A 24,048-nucleotide genomic window follows, 5' to 3' on the forward strand; every position below is an offset into this window, starting at 1 on the left:
ATGTGTTTTGTGAACAGAATTGCCTTCTAAATATGAGAAGTAGAAACTAGAAAACTTAGAAATGCTGAGGGATTTCCAGAAGAGCTCTCCTTTTTAAAGTACCATAGATAGATAAAGGCTCACTGGCAAAGTAGTCATACCTTACCAATTTACTGTTTAGACAAATATGGTAAAAAGGGGTTAAGTACTGAAATGTCACTGCTACCCAAAGATGTTGAGCTGGTCCCTAAAACTTGGTATGTAAATGTGAATGAAGGAATCAGTTTCAGAATCCATAAAAGTCACTTGGGTTTTTTTTGGAGGGGGGTGTTTTTACATGTCTCTTTCTACCATGTTGTTCCTGGGGAATAAAACTCTGGTCAGGCTTGCCACCTTAACCCACTGAACCATCCAACCAGCACTTTGGTTGTTTTGGTGGGGGATTTTGGGGGCTTTTTGTTTTTTTGAGACAGGGTTTCTCTGTGTAGCTTTGGAGCCTGTCCTGGAACTAGCTCTGTAGACCAGGCTGGCCTCAAACTCATAGAAATCCTCCTGCCTCTGCCTCCCAAGAGATGGGATTCAAGGTGTGTGCCACCCTTGCCTAACTCAACCCTTTGTATTGCTGTGAGCCTAACTTTTAATGGCTGAGCCATCTCTCTAGCCCAGCCCTTTGTTTCTTTAAGACAGTCTCTTACATGCTACACTGACAATGAACTCCTGATCCTTCTGCTTCACTTCCCAAAATGCTGCGATTATATGGATATACTAACATGCCTAGTTAAGTCACTTTACATGACAAAAACAAACTGCAGGCCAGGTGATACTGTGTACTGCTATTGGGGGGGGGGGTTCTTTAGAGGGGCTAGATTTTCTAGTGCCTCGCCATTGGGGTGGATACCACCTGCTATGCTTGCTAAGTGTCAGGTTTGCTTCATCCATCTATTTAACATCCAGTTATCTGCTTTTCATGCCACCAAAGACTTTGTACTGTCTCAGAATGTGGGTGCCTCCAGGTCTGTAAAGTAGCTTGCCATGCCTCACTTTTACAAGCACAGCTTCTAGCCACATTAACTCCTTAGGCCATATAATTTCAACACTGAAAGAAATGGAGCAGGAGGATAGTTTGAGGTCAGGTTGGACTAAGTAGAGAATCCCTGTCTCAAAAAATAAAAATAAAATCAGGCCAGATAGCGTGGTATACCTATAGCCAGCCGTAGCACTTGTGAATTTGAAACAGGAGAATCATCTGAAACTACTTGTAAACATGAGACTCCCCATCTTTAAAAAAATGTAAAAAACATACAGTGTTTGCTTCATGATCACAGTAAAGTGTTGTGATCTACAGAAAAGCTTCTAGAGCTCAGTCTTGAGATGGTTTCTCTTTTATATGACTATTCAAGTGGTTCCAGCCACATCAAGAATAAGGACCCACCCATGGGGACCAGTAGACTTAAGCTTCCACAAGTCCTAATCAGCATGTTCTGCCATTAACCCTCATCCTCAATGGCACTGTAGGAGTACACACTGCCCTGGCCAGCACTGCCCTGGCCAGGCATCTGCTTGAGCCTACTTTGTATATACTGACTTGTAAAACATGCTTAGAGTTCCATGGATGCTTTTACTTATCACTTCTAAGCCCATAAAGTGGAAGAGTTCAGTCTCAAAGGCCCTTCTGGAGCACTTGAGAAATGGCTGTGCTGTTAAGAAACTAGCTGTTCTTCCAGAGGACCGAGGTTCAATTCCCAGCACCCACATGGCAACTTAGAACTCAGCTGTCTGTAACTCAATTTCCAGGGGATCTGATACCTTAACACCAATGCACATCAAGTTAAATTACTTAAAATTTACATATATGTATGTGTGTGAATATATATGTATATACACACATAATACATACATATATATATATATATATATATATTTTTTTTTTTTTTTAAAGAGCCCATCTGAATTTTAACAATTAGATGATTTACTGAGCTTTCTGTTCATTTGTGATCCTGGGAAGGGAGTTGAAAGCAATGAACATCTAAATGAAGTCAGGAAGTCACAGAGAATGAGTTCCTCTCTATTCTATGCCACTAACCAAAGCAAAGCTAGAGAAAGCAAGTATGAGAAGCAGAAAAAAATTGGTGCTCAATGAGATAGGAGGAGGAAACACCAGGAAAGTGCCTGTTAGACATTTTTGTTATTTTTTGTGGTTGATCTTTCACCATAGACTCAAAGACAACTAGGAGTTGAGGACACAGAGAAAAAACAAAAGCATAAGTGCTTTGAGCTGTGGAGCCCAAAGAATGAGCCTTAAGAAAGGGGGCTGGAGAGATGGATCAGCAGTTAAGAGCATTGGCTGCTCTTCCAGAGGACCAGAGTTCAATTCCCAGCACATTAACTCCTCACAACTAACTCCAGTTCCAGGGAATCTGACACCCTCACACCAGTGCACTTAATGAATTTAAATTATTAATTAAAAAAAATGTTAAAGTTGGGGGAAGGCAGTCTTAAAGAGCAGCATTGGAAAACAAAAAATATTCAGGATATGCCTGACAGAAGACTGACCTCAAGGCTTCATAAAGTGAACTCTTTCACAACTGGTAGCTTCCTGGAATAAAATGCATGTTCCTTTGGTCAGTTTTAGAATATACTTCTTTTAATTTCTAATTACATGTGGCCTATGCTGGAAAGAACTGAGACACAAGCAAACTTGGGGCAGAGGTGAACATTTACAGTCTTGCCAATGACAGACCTAAAGAAGACAAACAAGAAGGCAGTGCCTTTTGGGATTCAGGCTGCAACTTGGGCATGGGGAGTTAAGTATCAGAGGGACACTTCCATCACTATCTTTATGTCACAGTTTACCACTAAACAGCCTTAGAACACACTGTTGAGATAGTCTCTGCTCTCACTTAGAAGAGATGCCAGGCATTGGTGGCACACACCTTTAATCCCAGCACTAGGGAGGTAGAGGCAGATGGATCTCTGGGAGTTCGACGCCAACCTGGTCTACAGAGCTGGTTCCAGGACAGGCTCCAAAGCAATACAGAGAAACCCTGTCTCGGGGAAAAAAAAGAAAAAAAAAAAAGATTTAGAGACAGGTGTCATACACAAAAGATAACCAGCCCCACATCAGAAAATAATTTTTTTATTATAAAACTGTGTTTGCTTCATGATCAGAATAGAAAAATACTATGACTACTAAAAGGGTTCTGGATCTTCATCTGTGAGCAAGGGGGATAGGGGTATTTGAATCAGCCCAGGAGGCTTTTCATGTTCATGATGTGGTACATGTACAGAGTGCTGTAGCTCAGGTCCTACTGGAAGCCCAGCAAGACTAGATGGTCCACACAAGGAGCTCTGGCCATGATGACCAAGGAAGAGAATTTGAGGTCAGTAGGAAGCTGTTAGACTAAGATGGCAACAGCTTTGCCTGTTCCTACCACAAAATGTCAGTGTCCCTGCTGATGATCCTGGTTTAAAGATGATGCCACTGACCTCAGGTAGGTGCTCAATGCCCAAATGTCTGTGCTGAGGAAAAACCACACAACCTTTCCCAGGCCAACTTGACCTACCACTTTTCACAAGTGTGGTTGAAGTACCAGAGGATGTGTGTTGTCACCCTGATGGGCTACCAGCTGGAATTCTTGTACTTCAGATCCTGTCCATACTAAAGGCAGAAAAAGAAAAGAAACTGTTAAAAGACCAGTGAGTGGGGCTGGAGAGATTGCTCAGCAATTAGGAGCATTGGAAGACCCAGGTTCAACTCCAAGCACCCACAAGGCAACTCAAAATTGTCTGTAACTCAAGTTGTAGTGGATCTGAATCCCTCAAACAGATATACATGCAGGCAAAACATGAATGCACATAAAATTTAAAAATAACTTGAAAGAAAAAAAAGATCATTGAGTAACAGCTGTTAGCTTTAATTCTGCATATCTGAAGCCTCTCAACTCCAAAAAACCAGAAGACTATCTTCCTTAAAAAAGAAACTTTTGGAACTGGGAAGATAGTTCAATGGGTACAAGTACGTACCACCCAAGCATGAAGACCCATGGAAAGAGAGATGGAATTCCTGGGGTAAGCTGGCTAGCTTGGCTAGCTGAACTAACCAAATTGGAGAATTTTGGGTTCAAGTGAAAGACTATCCAATACATAAGGTGGAAAGTGATTGGTGAAGATAACTGCTGTCAACCTCTGGACTGCGTGCACACATGCACATGCACCCCCACAGACAACTATCTACCTGAATATCTGTGTATACACACAGAGGTGAACATATGTATGTGGACCACACACTCGCAACCTTCCTACCTACTGAAAGTAAGGAAAGCATCTCCATAGACAGCTCCTCAAATCCAGTTTTCTACAATTTTCAGGCCTTCAAATAGCAAGCATCCGTCCCTGGGTGGGGAACCTAGCCTTCAGTAGTAATACCTGGAGAAGGTGGCCAACGTGAGTATCTCAAGCAGCAGCTCTGAGCCATAAAAGAAGAGCAAGATGCTGTTCATGATAGCTTCTAGGCGGAGTACGTAGGTCTGCAGCAGCAGGTAATAGGAAGCCATCATGGCAGATGGGAAGGTCAAGGCCACACTAATGCCAAGGGGCATCTTTCGCTGGCAGAGGTTTCCCTTTGTACCTAAAAAACACAGCCCCCAGAGTCACCTCCAAGTGGTGACTGCTTTTCCTGGCATCAGCCCGTTTTTTTCTCACCATAGAAAGTGTCTGGATGTGACAGATGGGCAGAGCAGAGAAAAATTACCCTGAGTGAGAATGTCATATTTAAAAGTGAAGTCCAACTGTATTACATAATTGACGTCATTTACTCCAGAGGTCCTCCTTCCATTCTGACTCTACCCAGGGAGCAATGGGATTCTGCATCAAGAAAAAAATTAGGGGAGGCAAAGACAGGTGAGTCTCTTGAGTTTGAGGCCAGTGTGGTTTACATTGAGAGTCCAGGACAGCCAGGGCTAAGGTCTCAGATTTGAAGTTCAAGATCATCCTGGTCTCCTTGCTTCAAAACATCAAAACCAAAGTGTGTATGCATAACATATATGCATTTCTATACAACAACTTATAAAAATTGTATATGTAAAATATACAAAGTATATATCTCTAATATATATATATATACATATATATATATATAACTTTTCAACTAATGAAAATAAGAAAACGCATTAGAAACTTATTACTTGGGACTGGTGAAATGGATGGCTCGGTGGTTAAGAGCCGTTGCTAATCTTCCTGAGGACCTAGGTTCAATTCCAGCACCCACATGGCAGCTCAATAGTCTATAACTCCAGTTCCAGAGGATCTGATACCCTCTTCTTTTTTTTCCTTTTAATTCTTACTTGTATGTTTATGTGTGTCCACAAAGGCTACAAGACAACATTGGATCCCCTGGAGTTGGAGTTATAGGCAGTTCTAAGTTGCCTGATGCTAGAAACTAAACTAGGTTCCTCCTGCAAAAGCCTCCTCATAACCACTGATCCATCTCTCCAGTCTGACACCTTCTGACCTCTGTCATCATCAGACACACAGGTGGTGTACAGACATACATACAGGCAAAACATCCATATATATAAAATAAATTTTAATTAAAATTTTTGTGTGTTCCAGGGGGCTGATGAGACGGCTCAGTGGTCAAGAGCACAGGTTGCTCTTCCAGAGGTCATGAGTTCAATTCCCAGTAACCACATGCTGGCTCACAACCATCTCTAATGAGACATGAGATCTGGTGCCCTCTTCTGACATGCAGACATACATGCAGGCAGAACAGTGTGTACCATAATAAATAAATCTAAAAAAAAAAATTGTGTGTTCCAAAAGCCAAATATGGATACTGTAGTGTATTGTTGCTACTGCCAATGTAATTTGTGGGGGAAAAAAATGTTGCCTTGTTTCAGCTTGCTTTTTTTTACTGTTTGTGCACATTAGCAAGTTTTGTCTTCTCTCCCTCTCTCTCTCTCTCTCTTTTCTTTTTCTTTTTCTTTTTTCCTTTTTTGAGATAGGATCTTGTTATGCAGTCCTGGCTGGCCTGGTACTCACTATGTGGCCTTGAATGCACAGAGATCCCTTTGCCTTTACCTGGGAATACTAGGATTAAAGGCATGCCCCATTACACTCTATAATTGATCCTCTATAATGACTTATGTGAATTGACTGTTAGTATTCCTTTACCATTTCCTCCTCTTGGGTTTGTATTTTAACACTATTTTCAGAGATGATAGAACATAAGGGTTTTGTTCTCTTTCTGGGGTTTAAAAACTTCTAGAGAAATCCTTATTTAGAGAAGTGGAGGGAATCTAACAGTTCTTTAGGCATGTAATGCTTTATTCTCCCAAACAAAGCAAAGAGAAGCAGGAACTCTTTTAGTAGTCAGGCAACTGGAAAGATCTAAGGTCAAATACTACTGCCAACCTTTAGCCCCACTCAGAGACTCACAGGTAAATCTTGACCTAAAATATGGAGCAGCAGCTTAAAGCTTCAGGGGAGAAGTAATGGGATATATTACCAGATCCAACCTCTGATAGTGAACCTAGGTTATGTCCTTTGTCTTGTTAATCAAGTTACAGGCTCCAGCAGGTCTCATAAGGAATGGAAATATTTTCTGAATAACACTTACCAAAAAACAGTCGTATTACTTCAATGCCAAGATAAAGGAGCAGCATCACCACATCAAGGACTAGGTTGGCTGTTGGGTATGGCAGCAAGAGACCTGCCGGTGTAAAAGCCAGAGTCTGCAAACACCACCTAACAGTCCCCACAAGGACTGCCACACACCCAGGACAAGGACACTACTTATCGTCCAATGAACAACTTAGCGAGGTGTGGACTGTTACAGCTTCAGGCTCTTTTACTAAGTCTGTGGGGATTCCACTCTGCCAAATGACTGAATTATGAAGGTACACAGATCTGATTATTTTAGCAAAGACAGATGGGGAAAGAGTCAGGATGGAGAGGCCCACATTTCCCAAACTCAAGATATTCTTGCTATGAGAAATCTCCTACTGAAACCTAACGCTATTAGTTGGAGAGACTTCTGCCTTGCAATGAACAGAGATGCCACGGGGACCAGACAAGAGTGAAAGATTCTTAGTGGGTGTCCTTGATGGGCTAAAGTGGGAAGGGTTGTCAGGACAGACAGTCAAGCCCAGCCTTACCTTTATACAGGAAGATAAGGAGCTCCAGCAGGAAATAGGTGGCATAGTACCACCCATTCAGAAAGAACAGGACTTCCAGAGGGGTTGAGGACAACCTTTTATCTGAAAAAAAAGCATCACAAAGAATGGGCAGATGGGCAGATGGAGCTCTCTGCTCCCTGTGTAATCTGAAGAAAACCCAAGACGATGGTGACTTAAAGATAAATTTCTGATTGTTTGTGAAGTGAGAGTGTTGATGTGAAGGGAGTGGCCTTCGACCTCCTTTCCCAGGAATCACTTTCAGGTAGACTTTTTGGCAATTCAGCTACTATCACAGCTGAGAGGCACCCCAAAAATACAATCCTGTCACAACTGAAGGGGAAACTGGGGTGCAGAACAGAGGATTCATAACTGAGCCATCCCAAACTAGGGCCAGCCAGGGATGTTTAAGGGTACAGTATCCGAGTTCTGCACATGCAGGCACTCGGGGTGGTCAGGGTCGCACAAGCCTGACTCGGACAAATGAAGCCAGACACCCCAACTTTTAAGAATGGGAGATTAGGTCCAGCTCTGGAGAGCCCAGAGATGGAGGGACTGAGGTACCGCTGGGACAGGGGCAGAGACACACACCTCCGGAGTCTCACCTCGCGGCGCCATGTTCAGTCCCCATGGAAACTGTGTACGCGGCAGCTCCGGGAGCAATGTGGCGCTGCCGGAAGCGGGGCACGGCCGCTCTGCCTGCCCATGCTACTCTATGATCACCCCATTGGCTGCGCACGCGCGCGGGAGAGCGCTCGCCGCCAACCGCCTAATGTGGTCAGTGGGAGGGTGACGGTTTTGTACGAAAACAGAGAGTCCAGGAAACTCGAGCAGTTCACGAACTCTCCATCCCCAGTGCCCAGGCGATGGGCCTGAGTGGCCCGGTGTGGCAGTGTGGTCGGAGGATCAGCCCTGGGTCCATCATTCTTCTTTCCCCTGCCTTGTGAAAAACAAATCCATTATGCCACTGTCGTTTATTAATCGTCGTAACAAGATACCGCTGGAGATACCAAAACCATCAGAAGAGTGCCCTTTCTAGGAGTACAAGTAATACATCATTTCTCCCTTTAACCCCTCCAAGCCATCCCATATACCCCTTCTTGATCTTTCTCAAATTCATGGCTTCTTTTTTCATTATGTGTTGTTATATGTATATGCATATACATATATATTCCTAATTTCAGCCTATTCAACCTGTATAATTTTATTTGTTGTTTTCAGGGCTGACCATTCTGTATGGGATAACTAATTGATGTGCTCTTCCATGAGGAAGACTATTCCAGATTTTTTTCTTTAATTTAAAACAACTCTTAAATTTAAATAAATTTTGATCATATTTTCCCCTCCCCAAGTCCTTCCAGATCCTCTCCCTGCCCACCCACCCAACTTTAAGTTCTTTCTCAGAAAACAATCAAAAACCAAATACGACAACACACACACCCTAAACAAGAAAACAAAATAAAACAATACCCAAACAGAAATAAAAGTATCAAGCTAAATAAAAAGCACACACACACAAAACAAGGGAGTTCATTATATTTGGTCAAATCCTACTGAACATATGACCTGCCCTGGTGGGGTTGTACCACTCCATTGAAGAAAACAGATTTTATCTCTCCCAGCAGATGCAAGTTCAGTTATTAACCTTTACTCCGTGTCTAGGTTTTCATTTATTTGTTCATTTATTTTTAAAATAAACTAACAAAAACTGTCACATCAAATTTGAACAAGATAAACCAACAAAGGAAAAGAGCCCAAGAAAAAACACATAAGCCGGGCATTGGTGGCCCACTTCTTTAATTAATCCCAGCACTAGGAAGGCAGAGGCAGGCAGATATCTCTTAGTTCGAGGCCAGCCTGGTCTACAGAGTGAGTACCAGGACAGGCTCCAAAACAATGCAGAGAAACCCTGTCTTGAAAAAAAAAAAAGAAAGAAAGAAAGAAAGAAAGAAAGAAAGAAAGAAAGAAAAGAAAAGAAAAAAGGAAACACACGAATGAGACCCACTTGTTTGCATGCAAAGGAGTCCTGCATAAACACTAACTGGAAGCCATAACGCACCCTCAGAGGACCCGGGGCAGACCCATGCAGGCCCTGTGCCGGCTGCTTCAGTCTCTGAGTTCATATGGGTGGGCTTCACTCAGTTGGTTTAGAGGGCCTTGTTTTCTTGATGTGCTCCATCTCCTCTGGCTCTTACATTCTCTGCACCTCCTCTTCCTTGGGGTTCCCTGAGCTCTGAGGGGGAGGGATTTGATGGAGATATCCCACTTAGGGCTGAATACTTCAAAGTCTCTCACTTCCTGTGTAATGTCTGGCTATGGGTCTTTATTTCCCATCTGGTGCATCATCTCTGATGATGGCTGAGCAAGGCACTAATCTATGAGTCTATCGGAATGTCATTGGGAGTCATTGTTTAAGCGCTACTTTTTTTTTCTTTTTTCTGTTTTTAGACCAGTAATATTTGGCTTTACCCTAGGGCCCTGGGCCGTCTCAGGTTCTTGATTACCTAAGTAGTGTCAGGTATGGGTTCCATCTTGTGCACTGGGTCTTAAGTCAAACCATTTATTGGTTGGTTACTTCCATGAGTTTTTTCCAACTATTGACTTAGTCTGGTAGTACAACATTGTAGGTAAAGGTTTTGTGGTTGGCTTGGTGCTTGTTTCTCTGAAGGCTGTGTGGCGGGCTTGGCATTTGTTTCTTTCTCTTTTGATAGCATTCAGAGTACCTTCCTGTACCAAAGACACTATAACATAGGAGTGAAGGCTCTATGCAGGCTTCAGAGCCTTATCTCCATTGTTCAATGCATTGTGAAGGTGTTGCCTATAGCCCTTTTAATAGAATGGCCATTTTTACTATGTTAATCCTTCCAATTCGTGAGATCTTTTCATTTTCTGATATCTTCTTCAATTTCCTCCTTCAGTGACTTAAAGTTTTTGTCATATAAGTCTTTCTCTTACTTAGTTAGACATATCCCAATATATTTTATATTATTTGAGGCTATTGCAGAAGGCATTGTTCTCCTGATTTCTTCCTTAGACTGTTTGTCATTTGTATATAGGAGGGCTTCTGATTTTTGTGAGTTAATTTTGTATCCAGCTACTATGCTGAAAATGTTTATCAGCTGTGGGTGTTTCCTAATGGAATTGGGTCATGTAAACTATCATATCATCTGCAAATAATATAGATACTTTGACTTCTTCCTTTCCAAATTGCACATCCTTGGTCTCCTTCACTTGTCTTACTGTTCTAGCTAGGACTTCAAATACTATATTGAATAGGTATGGGAAAATGAACAACCTTGACTTCCTGATTTTAGTGCAATTGCTTTGAACTTTTCATTTAAGTAGCTGTGGGCTTGCCATAAACTGCCTTTGTTATGTTGAGATATGTTCCTTATATTTCTACTCTCTCCAAGACTTTTATTATGAAGGGATGTTGGATTTTGTTAGACTTTCTCTGCATCTAATGAGGTGATAACATAGTTATTGTCTTTTGGTTTCTCCCTGCATCTTTGGAATGAAGCCTCCTTGATCACAGTAGATGGTCTTCTTGATGTATTCTTGAATGTAATTTGCAAGTTTTTTTTTTCTTTCTTTTTTTTTTGGGGGGGGGCAACAGGGTTTCTTTTTGTAGCCTTGGCTGTCTTAGAACTCATTTTGTAGACCAGGCTGGCCTAAAACTCAGAGATCTGACTGCTTCTGCCTCCCAAGTGCTAGGATTAAAGGTGTGTATGTGCCACCACTGTTCACTTTCCATGAGTTTGTAAGCCTTTTGTTGTTTCTGTTGTTGTTGATATTCAGCTTTAATTGTGGTAGTCAGATAGGATGAGGGTGTTATTTTGCTTTTCTTGTATCTATTGAGACTTGCTTTGTGTCTATGGGTCAATTTTGGAGAAAGTTCCATGAGATGCTAAGAAGAAGATATATTCTTCTTATGTGTTTGAATGAAATGTTCTGCAAACATTTGTCAGGTCCATCTGGTTTATAAACAACATCAATTAGCTTCAGCATTTCTGTTTAGTTTTTGTCTAGATGATCTATCTATTGGCAAGAGTAGAATGTTAAAGTCTCCCACTATCAGTGTGTGAGGGTCAATGTGTGATTTAAGCTATTTCTTTTGCACACTTGGATGCCCTTGTGTTTGGGTGTTGTGGAATATTTCATTACACTGCGTGAAGATGTGTCACTGTGATTGATTTAGTAAAAAGCTAAACAGCCAATAGCTAAGTAGGAGGTATAGCAGGGACTTCTGGACGGAGAGAACTTTGGGAAGAAGAAAGGCAGAATTTCCAGCCAGACACTGAGGAAGCCAGACATGCAGGAGGAGTTCCAGATCTTTGGGGTGAGAAGATCTACCTTTAATTTAGGCCACACCTTCTGCTGGCAGCCACATAAAGGAAGCCATAGAAGGAAGCTTGCTCTCTTTGTCTGCTTACTCTTGATCTTACTAGAACTTCCATTCCTTCCCTGGAGCCAGAGTCTCCCTCTTGGGATTCTGTACACTGAAGACAAGATAAGATAGCTAGCCTTAAGGAGTGAACAACGGCTGGATTCTTGAACCTTCCATTGGTAGATACCCATTGCTGGACTAGCTGGGCCACAGCCTGTAAACCATTCTAATAAATCCTATCTAGATAGTTATTCATTCTATAATTCCGTTCCTCTACAGAAACTTGACTAACACACATATTATTTTAAGTAAGTTTTAGTAGATTTTTTTTGTTGCTGTTATTTTTGAAATAGGCTTTCCTATAACCCAGACTGGCCTTGAACTTGCTATGTAGCTAAAGAGGGTTGTGAACTCCCAATCTTTCTGCTTCTACCTCCTTAGGGATTAGATAACAGGAGTATACCAGTCATTTATTTGTGTGTGTGTGAGATGGGGTGTGAAGAGTCCTGTGCTTTCTCTTAGTGAACCACTGAAACTAGGTATAGTCTTGGGGGCCACTGACATAGATATATTTATCTTTTTTTAAAAGATCTATTTAACTGTGTAAGTGTCCTGCCTGCATGGATGCCTGATGGCCAGAAGAAGGCACCAGATCTCATTACATGTGTTTGTGACCCATCTTAACCCGTGAGCCATCACTCCAGCCCAATAAGTTTTGTTGTTGTTGATTTTGGTTTTTGAGACAGGGTTTCTCTGTGGCTTTGAAAGCTGGCCTGGAACTTGCTCTGTGGACCAGGCTGGCCTTGAACTCACAGAGATCAGCCTGCCTCTGCCTCCCTAGTGCTGGGATTAAAAGTGTACACCAGCAACACCGGGCCCAATAAGTTATCTTTTTAAAGGTTTATTTGTTTTTATATTATATACCTGAGTGCTTTTGCCTTTGTGTATGTGCACCATGTGTGTGCAGTGTCTGAGGAAGACAGAAGAGGACACTGGATACTCAGTGACTGAGGAACTGAAGTCACAGATGTTTCAGAGCTTCCGTGGGGGTGCTAGAAACCAAATCCTGGTCCATCTTGTAAGGACATTGTCAAGTGGGTATTAAGGTTAAGTTACCTTCATAAAATGTTACAAGGCTGGGGCTGGAGAGATGGCTCAGATATTAAGAACACTGGCTGCTCTTCCAAGGGTCCTGAGTTCAATTCCCAACTACCACATGTTGGCTCATAACCATCTATAATTTGATCTGGTGCCTTCTTCTGGCATGTCGGCAGAACACCGTATACATAATAAATAAATCTTTTTTTCACATGACACAAAGCTAAGAACGTAGCTCAATCAGGTGTCATACATCCACTTGCAGACACCTATACATAACTAAAATGACAATAAAGACACATCTTTAAAAATAAAATGAAGCGAAAGCTTTTCTTGTTCTATACTCTGGAAAAGGTTTAGAGATTAGGTATCATTTCTTTAAATGATAAAGCTAAATCTGGAATGTTTGTGTGTGTGAATGTCTCTAAATTCTTTTAATGTATTTAAAACAGTTTAGATTTTCTACTTCTCCAGGAAGGTTGAGATACTCTTGTTTTTCCAAGAGCTTCCCATTCTTTAAAGTAAAATTCCAAATTTCATGACTGGGAAATTTTCACACATTCATTGTGTTCTTTATTACCTGTGACAGCCTCAGGGACAACCCCTTTTCCTTCCTGATACCTTTTTCAGGATTTTTTTTTCCTTTGAGGTGAACTGAACCCAGGCCTCATGAAGTTCCTCTGAATCCTGGCAGCCTAGCTCCTCCTTGCAGCATTTAACTTCCCCAGGTTCCAGAGGGCAGCAAAGCAGTTCTTCCCACTGTAGTGCCGAAAGCAGCAGAATCCCTGATAGCAAGCAGGGTGTTCACACTGAACTTTCCCAGTCTCTGATTTTGCCTGTGCCTTTTGTCTCAGTCTGTAGTCACTCCAGCACTTTAACACTAGGTGGCGCTCTAAACCTAGATTTGCAGCCATTTGCTGCATTTTTTTTTTAAAAAAAAGTTTGTGCATGCATTGTGTGTGTGTATGTGTGAGTGAGAGAGAGAGAGAGAGAGAGAGAGAGAGAGAGAGAGAGAGAGAGAGAGATAGAGAGAGGAAGGGAGGGAGGGAGGGAGGGAGAAAGAGCCTGATGGGTGTGCCCATGCCACCACTAAAATAAATGTGAAGACTAGAGGACAACTTTTAGGAGTCATTTCTCTCCATTATGTGGTCCTGGGGTTTAAGCTCAGTCACTAAGCCATCTCACCAGTTTTATACATTTAGAGTCATATAAAATAGACCCAAAAGTTGCCCTCTGATCACCACATGCTGGAGATGCTCACATGAGTATGCTCTCACACACCCATCATGTACTCACACACAGTATGCATGCACACACACAAAATAGTAAATGTGCCTGTAGGTCCCCATAAGTGACCCTTAATAAATCATTTTATTCAAGATGGACTTGAGGGATAGAAGTAGTGGCACATGCCTTTAATTCCAGTCCTCAAGAGGCAGGGCCAGGCAGATCTCTGTGAGTTCCATGCCAACCTGATCTACATATCGGGTTCTGGGGTAGCCAGAGCTATAGTAGAGACTCTGTTTAAAACAAAACAAAACAAAACAAAAAGGTGAACTTGAACGAATTATTCTTGGAGTTGATGGACAGACAGGAAAGTCTCACAGCACAGAGACAACACTAACAGTGGCTGGCTTCCCTTCTGAAGACAAGACTTTCCGCAGTGCTCATTTTCTGTCTGGCCAAGGAAAGACTTCAGCACTTACAGTGCTGAGCCTCAAAAGCAAAAGGTCTCTTTAGCCCTCTCCTCTCTTGCCCATCACAGTGTCCCCCAAGGCAGGCCACCAGAAATAGAACTTTCCTCCCTAATACAGATCACAGAAATTGGGAGTCTTTTTCTCCAAAGCCAGCCATAGAGCAGAGAAAGTCTTCTCACCACCCCTTAGCCTTCCCTTGCAACAGCTGGTCATGAGATTAAGATCCTCATTCCAGAGAGGCCTTGCTCCATAGCCGGGAGGGAGGAAGGAATGCTGTAATGGAGAGGCTCAGCATGAGCAGACGGGCCTCTTTCTGCCCCAGGATGTTTATGTCACTCAGACCCTTCATGTCCAACCACATTTCCACATGCCATCCCCACTCCACTGCAAAGAGTAAAAATTGATAGGACATCAAGGGACGTTGGGTCTCCAACTCAGAGGCTCTCATGTCCTATAAAACAAGTGAATTTGCCGTGTGTTACTCTGGTTCATCTGTCTTGTCACAAAAGTGCAAGTCAAGCCCCTTCAGGATGGAACAGAAAGGGGTCCCCATGTTTTCTTTCCCACTGCAGCTAATTCTATTTTCTTGTACATGAAAACATATTTCAGCTTCATTCTCGAGGCCTGTTCCTGGTGAGTGTGGAATTGTGAATGTTCTGTCTCTCAGCATGTTAGGGCTGTTGTGGGCTCACTCATGGCCCTGTGAGCTCCTGACAAGCATCTGGTTGCAAATCCTCTGTGTGTGCTGCGTGGCTGTTGCTCTCCGTGTTGGACTGTGGTGAGTATGCATAGAGCCTTAGCATACACAAGGCCCTCGGTTAGATCCCCGCACCAAATCCCAAGCAAATAACAGCACATTTGCTCTCCTCTGCAGTTGCAGTGTGACTGTGATACACCCAGATCCATCAGATACATTAGATCCATCAGATACATTAGATACAGGCCTTTTTCTTTTTTCTCTCACTGTGTATCCCTGGCTGGACTAGAAACACACACACACACACACACACACACACACACACACACACACACACACACACGCCCTCACCTGGTGGAGAACCTTGGCATGCTGGCCTTGTCTGTAAATGTAGCATTCAGAAGACAGAGACAGGAGGACTGACAGTTAAAGGCAGCCTAGGGGCAGCAAGATACTCTCTGGGTAAAGGCTGTTTTCACCAGAACCGATGACCTGAGCTTGATCCCTGGGACGCACATGATTGAAGAAGAAAGCCAACTCGTCAAGTTGTTCTCTGCCCTTCTTGTGTCGTGTTTGTATGACACACACACACACACACACACACACACACACACACACACACACACAAATAAAATGTAAAAAAAAAAAAGAAAGAAAGAAATTCAACAAACGGGAGGGTGGGAGTACCGTAAGAGTGCCCACAAACACAATACCCCTTTAACCCAAGGTAGCTCCCACTCATAACCCCACCACTCAGGATGCCAAGGCACGAATACACGAAGTCTGAGGCTGCACTAGACTCTCAAAAACTACCAAAGGGGTTGGTGAGCTTGCTCAACAGATAAGCGTGTTTGCTTTCAAGCATGATGAATTCAATCCCTGAGACCTATGTGAAGGGAGGAGAGAACTGATTACCCCAAGTTCTCCTCTGACCTTCATCTGCACTCTAGACATGTATGCAGCTCTCCCCCAAACATACGAATAAATCAATGTGAGCTAGGGAGCTGGCTCAGTGCTTAGGAACACTTGTTCCTTTTGTAGAGGACTGGAGTTTAATTCCTAGCACCCACATAGTGTAACTCCAGTCCCAGGGGAGCTGATGCTCTCCTGATCTCCTTTGGCAACAGGCACAAAAATGGTGCACATTCATACTTGCAGGCAAAGCACTCATACACGTGAATCTCAAAAAAAAACAAACAAACAAACAAACAAAACAAAACAAGGTCATCCTCACCTACATAGTGAGTTTGAGCCAGAATTGGGCTATCTGAGACCTGTCTCAAAACAATAGAAAATAAAATATATAATTGTGAAAGCCCCAGAAGACAGAGACAGCTCTCCAGTCCTCCAAAATTTTCTTAGATGCATAAAAACTTAGTATCTCCAGATTTTTTCACTCCCACTCCTTCCTCTGCTAGACAAGATGAGAACCATCACCTCATCTGTCAGGGTCATATATGGAATCCATTCCATCTTGCCCCGTGTTCAGAGAGCTCAGAGCATTTCTGTTGTCCTAAAGACATTTAGTTTACGGGCTACGGGATGAATGGGCCTTGGTGGTGAATGGCTCTTATCTAAATAACAATAGACTGGGGCCTAGACAGCTTCATACTCATCTTGAAGGCACAGAGTACTTGCAGTTAGGTGGTGCCTCTGGGATTGGGGAAAGTAATTGCTATTTACTCTTTATACATAATGATCCTCTGCGATTGACCCCTCCTTTGGTTGATTACTTAAATTTGGAGATATGAAATAAAAGGGGCATTCAGAATGGACTGAATCTCCTCCTGACGACCATCCTGTGTTTTCAATCTCTTAATTCTGTTAGCCAGCCTTTCCCTCATCCACACTCCCTGACTCAGGCACGGACCTGGGGCTGCTCCCTGGTTCTGATTATAGCCAGGAAGAAACAGCTTCCGACACTTAACCCAACCAGGGTGTAAGCTATATTGCAACATCATCTCCTAACTTGGGGTTCTGAAGATTGAACCAAGGACCTCATGCATGCCTGTGCTTGGCATGCACTCGACCACTGAGTGACTCCCTAGCCCATCACTGCAATCTTAACATGCCTCATGACATGTTTCCTCTTGTTCCCAGTAAGGTGGCCTGATCCTTCACCCTCCACCTCATGGGTGTTGGCTTCTAACTGTCAGCACTGTCAGCCTAAACCCTTGCTCTGCTCTTCTGAGTTTCAGGCTTTTTTTTTTTTTTTTTTTTTTTTTTTTTTGCCTCTGGCCTTCCCCTAGTCTTAGAATTTGGAAATATCTCAGGGCAGCATTTGTTTTGTTTCAGACCTCCCCAAGTCCCCAGTTTTGTCCCTCCATGTTCTGAGGCCACTCAGTTCAACTGGCTTGTTTGTTGAACAGATGCATTCTTGGATTCCTAGCCTCTTGCTCAAACTCAGAACAGCAAATAAATCCCAGGAAGAAGCTCTTGCAATTGTTGGCTTACTTTTCTGTGATTAGCCCTGCTTTGCAGTAGGCTCTGGTCCCTCTGACTTCAGTAGTGGTTGGGAACATGTATTTACACAGTACATATGTGTATGTTGTTGTAGTTATTAGGGACACAGTCTGGGCTCTGGCAATCCCAACAAGCTACACTGGGGCATCCATTCTCAATAGACCAATTAAAGAGATAAAAGTGAAAACAGAAAAAGGAGACTTAGTCAATGTGGCTACGTACACAAAAAGAACAAAGGAACAGGTCCAGTGATTCTCCTGCCAAAAAGGTCATCATTGGTCCTACATGAAATGTAGGTTTAAAGAGAGGGCGGGTTGTTTGACGAGGCAGTCCTGGTCAAACTGCAGGCCTACCCATCACCGGCTCATCATTGCTTCTGCTCCAGTCTGTCCTTCAAAGTGGAGTGTGCAAAATCTTTTGAGGGAGGGATTTTTTATTTTTCTGACTGGCGCCTAGGCTACAGACTTCACCCTTCCCCAGCATAGGATTCTTAGGAAAATTTTAATGTTTTGGGGCCTATTGTTTCACTCATCTGTTAGCCAAAGGAAAAGGCACAAGTGCCCTGTTTAGGCTATCTTATGTTTTAAGTATGAGTGTGTGTGTGCATGTGTGTGTGTGCGCATGTGCGTGCTCGCACATGCGCTTGCATGTGTGTTTGGGCATGGAGAGCTGGGATGGAATCCAAGGCTCTGAGCATACATTCTACCACTGAGCTACTGTCACCTCTCTCTGAGACTGTTGAGAAAGTGATATTTGTGTGTTTTATCTAGTTTTTTTTTAGTTCATGGCCAGCTAGAAACAACTCCATTCTATTAAAAGTAGAACTAGATAACAGTTTTTTGGTTTTTGTGAGAAAGGGTTTCTTGTATTCATTCCAGGTGGCAGAGGATGACCTTGAACCTTTTTTTTTTTTTTTTTTTTTTTTTTTTACCTTGGATCTTTTGTTCCTTCTGCCTACACCTTCAAAGTGCCTGGATTGCAGACAAGAGCCCACTATTCCCAATTTGTGCAGTGCTTGGGATCAAACCCAGGGCTCTGTGGACATTAGACAAGCATTGTCCCCAGGTACATCCCCAGACCGGGAGCCTGTAGTCTCTGTTCAGACTACAGCAACAGTTTATTTTTTCTTTTTCTTTCCTTTTTATTTTTGAGACAAGGTTTCTCTGTGTAACTACAAGGTTTCTCTGTGTAACTACCGAACTAGCTCTGTAGGCCAGGCTGGCCTCAGACTCGCAGAAGTCAGCCTATCTGTGCCTCCTGAGTGCTGGGATTAAAGACATGGGCCTCCAGTGACCACAGCTTGTTTCTTAAAAATAGTAAACATTTATTTTTGTGTGTGTGTGAGAAACTCAGAGATAGGTGGGGGTAGGGGAGAACAGTTTGTGGGCATCCTCTCCTTCCACAAGTAGGTTCTGGAGATCTTATCTAACTCAGGTCCTCAGGTTTGGCTGCAGGCACCTTTACTGTGGAGCCATCTTGCTGTCCTGGTTGCTCGTTATTTAAAGGCTCTACAGCTCCACTTAGCTCTTATCTGTCCCAGTGCTTGTCATCTCACCTTTCTGAGTTGTCCAGCTGATACTTGCTTGGAGAGCTGAGGCACCTTTTTTGTTGTTGCTGCTGCTGTCATTATTTTTGTGGCACCTGCACCCCAGCACTGGGGATTGAACGTAGGACCCTTTGGCATGTAAGTCACATGCTGTGCTTCTGAGATACACTCCAGGCCCGATTGCTGTCATTGTTCCTTCAAAAATGCTTATCTTTATAGAAGTCAGGCAAATAGCTAACGCCATATGTAACTAGTATAGTAAAAAGGACACAACAGAGGCTGGGTGTGTTGACTCACAAATAAGAGCCCAGCACTCAGGGAGCCAAGACTGGAAAATCACCATGAGTTTGAGCCAGCAACACAGTTCCAAGCTAGCAAAACAAAATAAAATACAACCCAACTCAGAGTGAGGCTCGTCCATTCCCTCTCCAGGTGGGGGCACTAACCTCACAGTACCTGGATTTGCTTTTTCAATTTAGTCACTCTAAATTGTCCTTTGGGACTTCTGAAAGGGTTCCACCACATGTGTACGACTGAATAATTATTGGGGTTGGTGACTGGCTTAATCTTTGGCACTCCTTCCTCCCCAGAAGTCGGGGTGGGGCTGAAAGCTCCCCAACAGCCAGACACACCGAGTGAAACAATCCAGGGCTCCCCAGACACCTTCAGCTCATCAGCATCCAAAATGATGATGAGAGTTTGGGGAATTAAATGTTAGGAAACATGGCAGAAACCAAATATATTTTAATCCCCCCCACACACACATTACAGGTATCAATAAAATATGCATAGTGTCAAGGATTTGAAATTAATGACTGAGGTAGCATTATAGCAATTTTTCCTTCGTAAAAATGTTGCTTTTTTTTTTTTTTTTTCCAAGACGGTTTCTCTGGTTTTGGAGACTGTCCTGGAACTAGCTCTTGTAGACCAGGCTGGTCTTGAACTCGCAGAGATCCACCTGCCTCTGCCTCCTGAGTGCTGGGATTAAAGGCATGTGCCACCACCACCTGTTTTTGTTTTTTCTGAGACAAGGTTTTACTATAGCTTTGGAGCCTATCTTGGAACTCACTCTGTAAACCAGGCTGGTCTCAAACTCACAGAGATCCACCTGTCTCTGCCTCCCAAGTGCTGGGACTAAAGACGTGCACCACCACCACCCAGCTGTAAAATGTTTCTGATTGAGACTGGAGAGATGGTTAAGAGCACTGGCTACTCTTACAGAAAATCCAGGCTCAATTCCCAGCACCCATATGGCAACATGGCAGCTCACCACTAACTCCAGTGCCAGGCAATCTGACACCCTCACACAGACAAATGTGCACATAAAAGAAAAAAATGTTTCTGATCATTATTATATTATCTGTTAGGAAGCCATAAATAAAGCCTACAGTATGGTAGCACATGCCTGTTATCACAATATGGCAGGCTTTCTGTACCATCAGCTCCCAAATAACACCACAGAGACATTATTAATTATGACAGCTTGGCCTATAGCTTAGGCTTGTTCCATTAGCTCTTAAATTAACCCACTTATATTAATCTACATTTTGCCTCGTGGCTTTTTACCTCTCTTCTATCTTGTACCTCATGTTTCCCTTCTGTGTTTTCTGATATCTCTCCCTCTCCCTCCCCTAGGTTCATCTCCTCTTCCTCCTTCTCTGCCCAAGAGTACTGCCTAACCTCTTCCTGCCCAGCTATTGGCCATTTAGCTCTTTATTAAAACAATCAGAAGATGCTGTGGCAAAGATACATCTTTACAGTGTACAAAAGGATTATTCCCCAACATCACAACACTCAGCAGGCTGAGGCAGGAGAATCTTGAGTTCAAGGCCAGTATGTGATACACAAAAAATCCGTCTTTAACAAAAGGGGGAAAGGTTACATAAATAGATGCAGATTGTCAAGGAGGGCAAGTGGACTGGGCATGGTAATGGAGATTGTGACATATTCCTTTTTATGTATTTTTACAGGCTTCAGGACGAAATCCATTGCCTGATACATGTTAGGTACATTTTACCACCAAGATGCTATTTCTAGCCTTATAAAATATGTATGTATTCATGCATGCATGTATTCATTGAGACAGTGTCATGCTATGTTAACCAGACTGCCTCTGCCTTCTAAGTGGCTAGGATTAGGGATGTATGCCAGTTTAAATGTTTTTATAGCTTGAATTCTGCACCATGTGAATGCTTAAATATTACATTTTAGCCTAAGGGCTAGTCAGGCCATGCCCACTGCATCCTCTTTCTCACAGCTGCTGTGAAGGAAACTGAGAGCCTGTCACTGAAGCTGAAACTGTCTAACGTGTGCCCCAAGTGCCCAGATTATGGGAGAAAGGCAGGTGTTCTATTCAATTCTCACTTCTCCAAAACAGTCTGTAGGCTCAGGCTGCCAGGCATTGAGTCAATGGAGGGCCACCAGTGTAATGGGACACTTTAACTAGATGTGTCTCTCCTCTCTACTGCCCCCACATTCTCCAGATAAGGTCACAATCCCCCCCCCAGTCCCCTCACTCCCACTGCCACCTGGCCCATGCTGCATGCTGGGGAATCAGGGACAGCCTGGCTACAGGCCTGAGCTGTGGAGTGGAGTACTCCTACCTCTGATCTGTGAGAAGGGACTCCCACTCAGTCCCGAGGGCCTGAGCTCTTCTCAAAACCTTCTCTATGCTGCCATCTGTCTGTCTGTCTGTCCTTGGTACTAATATCTCTTCAATACTCCCCAATCTCCCGAGACATGGAGCTGAGTTCCCAATGTGGATAAAGATTCCCGCCTCAGAGCCTGTCTCTATGGAACCAGACCTTTCTCTCTCCCTCCCTCCGTCACTGTTTCTTGTTTTAGCACTATGGAAGCAGATGCACACACTAACACACACCAGAGACTCGGGCCAGGAGATTGTAAATATTTTGAGAAGCAGGTAATTGGTTGTGCTCACTTGCTGTAAAAACAACAGGCAGCAATGCAGCTCATTCATTTCAGGGACAAAGAAAACCGCTGATCTTTAAGAGATTGTGATGAACAAAGAGATTATACTTGTTAATCTGGCTTGTTACCAGAGCCACTAAGAATCAAAGTTTGAGCTCTGGTGGTCCTGACAAAGTAGGCTGTGAGTGAGTCCTATTCCCAATATGCAAAAGATGAAGAAACTCATAGCAGCTGAAGAGATGGCTCAGTGGTTAAGAGCACCGACTGCTCTTCCACAGGATCTGTGGTGATATTTATGATTTATTAAAGCTTGCCTGAGGACTCAGAAAGCAAAGTCAGCCACAAGCTACAAAAGCCAGTCACACACCTCTAATCCCAGGACTCAGGATTAAGAGGTGGATGGATGTCTGTTAGTTCAAGGCCACACTGACTATACAAAATTGATCCAGTCCTAAAGAGAAACAGCTCACACAAAGGTGACCTCAGAATTTAGGATCACACACCTCTAATCCCAGCAATAGAGAGGTACAAAAGATAGGAACAGGGTCTCAGATCTAGAATTCATTCTTCAGCCACATTAACGATAGGAAGACACTGAAGTCTCAGATTCTTTGGCAGTCTGAGGATTGGTGGAGCCAGGATCACCTTTCAGCCTGAGCTTGAGGTAAGAGCTAGTGACCAGCTGCTTTACTTTTCGGATCTTCAGCTTGAAGCTTGGACCTCAATATCAGTCTCTGGTCTTTTATTTTTCACGTTACATATTGGTGCCCAATGTTAAAGTACAAATTCACAAAAAAACTGCTTTGAGGCCACGGGCCCAGGCCCAAGCCTGAGTCCCTGCCCAACCAGCTAGGTTTTCTTTTGTTTTCTCCTCAACTCTTTGAGCAATTGTGGGATTTCTTGGTTGTAGCTTTTCTAAACAGTCTTCAGCTGCCATCCAAACTTGGGAGACTTGTGGACTTTCCCTACAGCCCCTCTCCTCGGGTTGTCAGGAGAGCTACAAGCTTTCATGAAAAGATTCAAGATCAGGCTATTCCCTCATCTCTAACTTTCTTTTCCACACACAGATGAAAGTATGAAATGCAGATGGTAGCTTTGTTAGCATTTAAGACCATTTGTTCCAATTGGAGGACTCACGACCAGCAAGCACCTTATGCACTGTATCTGAATGAATGCTCTGGATCGGGCTGAGAACCAATTTACCAGACCAGGACCCTATTGAGTCTCACTGCATCATCCAGTCTGGCCTAAAACTCACTATGTAGACTGAGCTGGCCTTGAACTCACAGTAGTTCTCCTGTCTCAGTATTTCCCAAATCCCAGTGCATTGGTGGTTTGGGACCACAAGTGTCAGTTCAGCGGGCCTGAGAGAGATTAAAGAGGGAGAGATAAGGGTGAATTCTCGGAGACTTCCCCACCAGAGGAAGCAAGAGTGGGGTTCTTTGATACAGTTAAGGGGAGTGGCTGACCTTATCTCTTACGTCATTTGTGTGGGATCCGTGTCTATAGAGGTAAATAGACATCTAACAATCTCGTTAAGTAGTAAGTTTTCCATCCAGTTATCTTTCTTGAGATTGGACATTTGGGGTAAGTCTGGGTGTTAAGCTCTAGATGTTTCTATGAAAGCATTACAGGACACGGGTTAGACTCCAAGTAGTTAGGAAGGGTTTATTGTTATGGCAATTTTGTTTTTATTCCTGGTAGTTGTCTATCCATTTTGCCTATTTATTTATTAGATTGTTTTGTGTGTACGTGTGTGTGGTGTGTGTGTAAAAGAGATTTTATGAGCGTGGGGGGTGTAAAAAGAGGTGGGGAAATTGTGCCTATGCCTAGGTGAAGGATCACAGGACAGATTTTGGGGATTCAGTTCTCTCCTTCTGCCTTTTTAAAAAATTAAATTTAAAAAATTTAAAAAATTTAAACTCACATGTGTGTCCATGTGAGTTTATGTGTTATGTACATGCAGGTGCCTGCAGAAGCCAGAGATCATTGGCTGTCCCTGGAGCTGGAGTTATAGATGTATAAACCCCTGATATGGGTGCTGGAAACTATACCCAACTCTCCTGGAAGAGTACTTGTTC

The 24,048-nt window shown here is 43.2% G+C and overlaps 1 protein-coding gene across 1 annotated transcript; it reads right to left on the reverse strand.

Annotated features, from left to right (window-relative positions):
- Positions 1 to 3,129: 3,129 nt before the first annotated feature.
- On the reverse strand, positions 3,130 to 7,833 carry Tmem216 (transmembrane protein 216). Its single transcript, XM_051193942.1, has 5 exons — positions 7,757 to 7,833; positions 7,134 to 7,235; positions 6,596 to 6,688; positions 4,405 to 4,606; positions 3,130 to 3,637 (listed from the first exon to the last, which is right to left on the reverse strand). The coding sequence occupies exons 1-5, from the start codon at positions 7,767 to 7,769 to the stop codon at positions 3,622 to 3,624; spliced, it is 426 nt and encodes a 141-aa protein (XP_051049899.1). The 5' UTR covers positions 7,770 to 7,833; the 3' UTR covers positions 3,130 to 3,621.
- Between the last annotated feature and the right edge of the window lie 16,215 nt (positions 7,834 to 24,048).

This window comes from Phodopus roborovskii, unplaced genomic scaffold (assembly GCF_943737965.1).
Source record: "Phodopus roborovskii unplaced genomic scaffold, PHOROB, whole genome shotgun sequence".
In the NCBI taxonomy this organism is placed as follows: domain Eukaryota; kingdom Metazoa; phylum Chordata; class Mammalia; order Rodentia; family Cricetidae; genus Phodopus; species Phodopus roborovskii.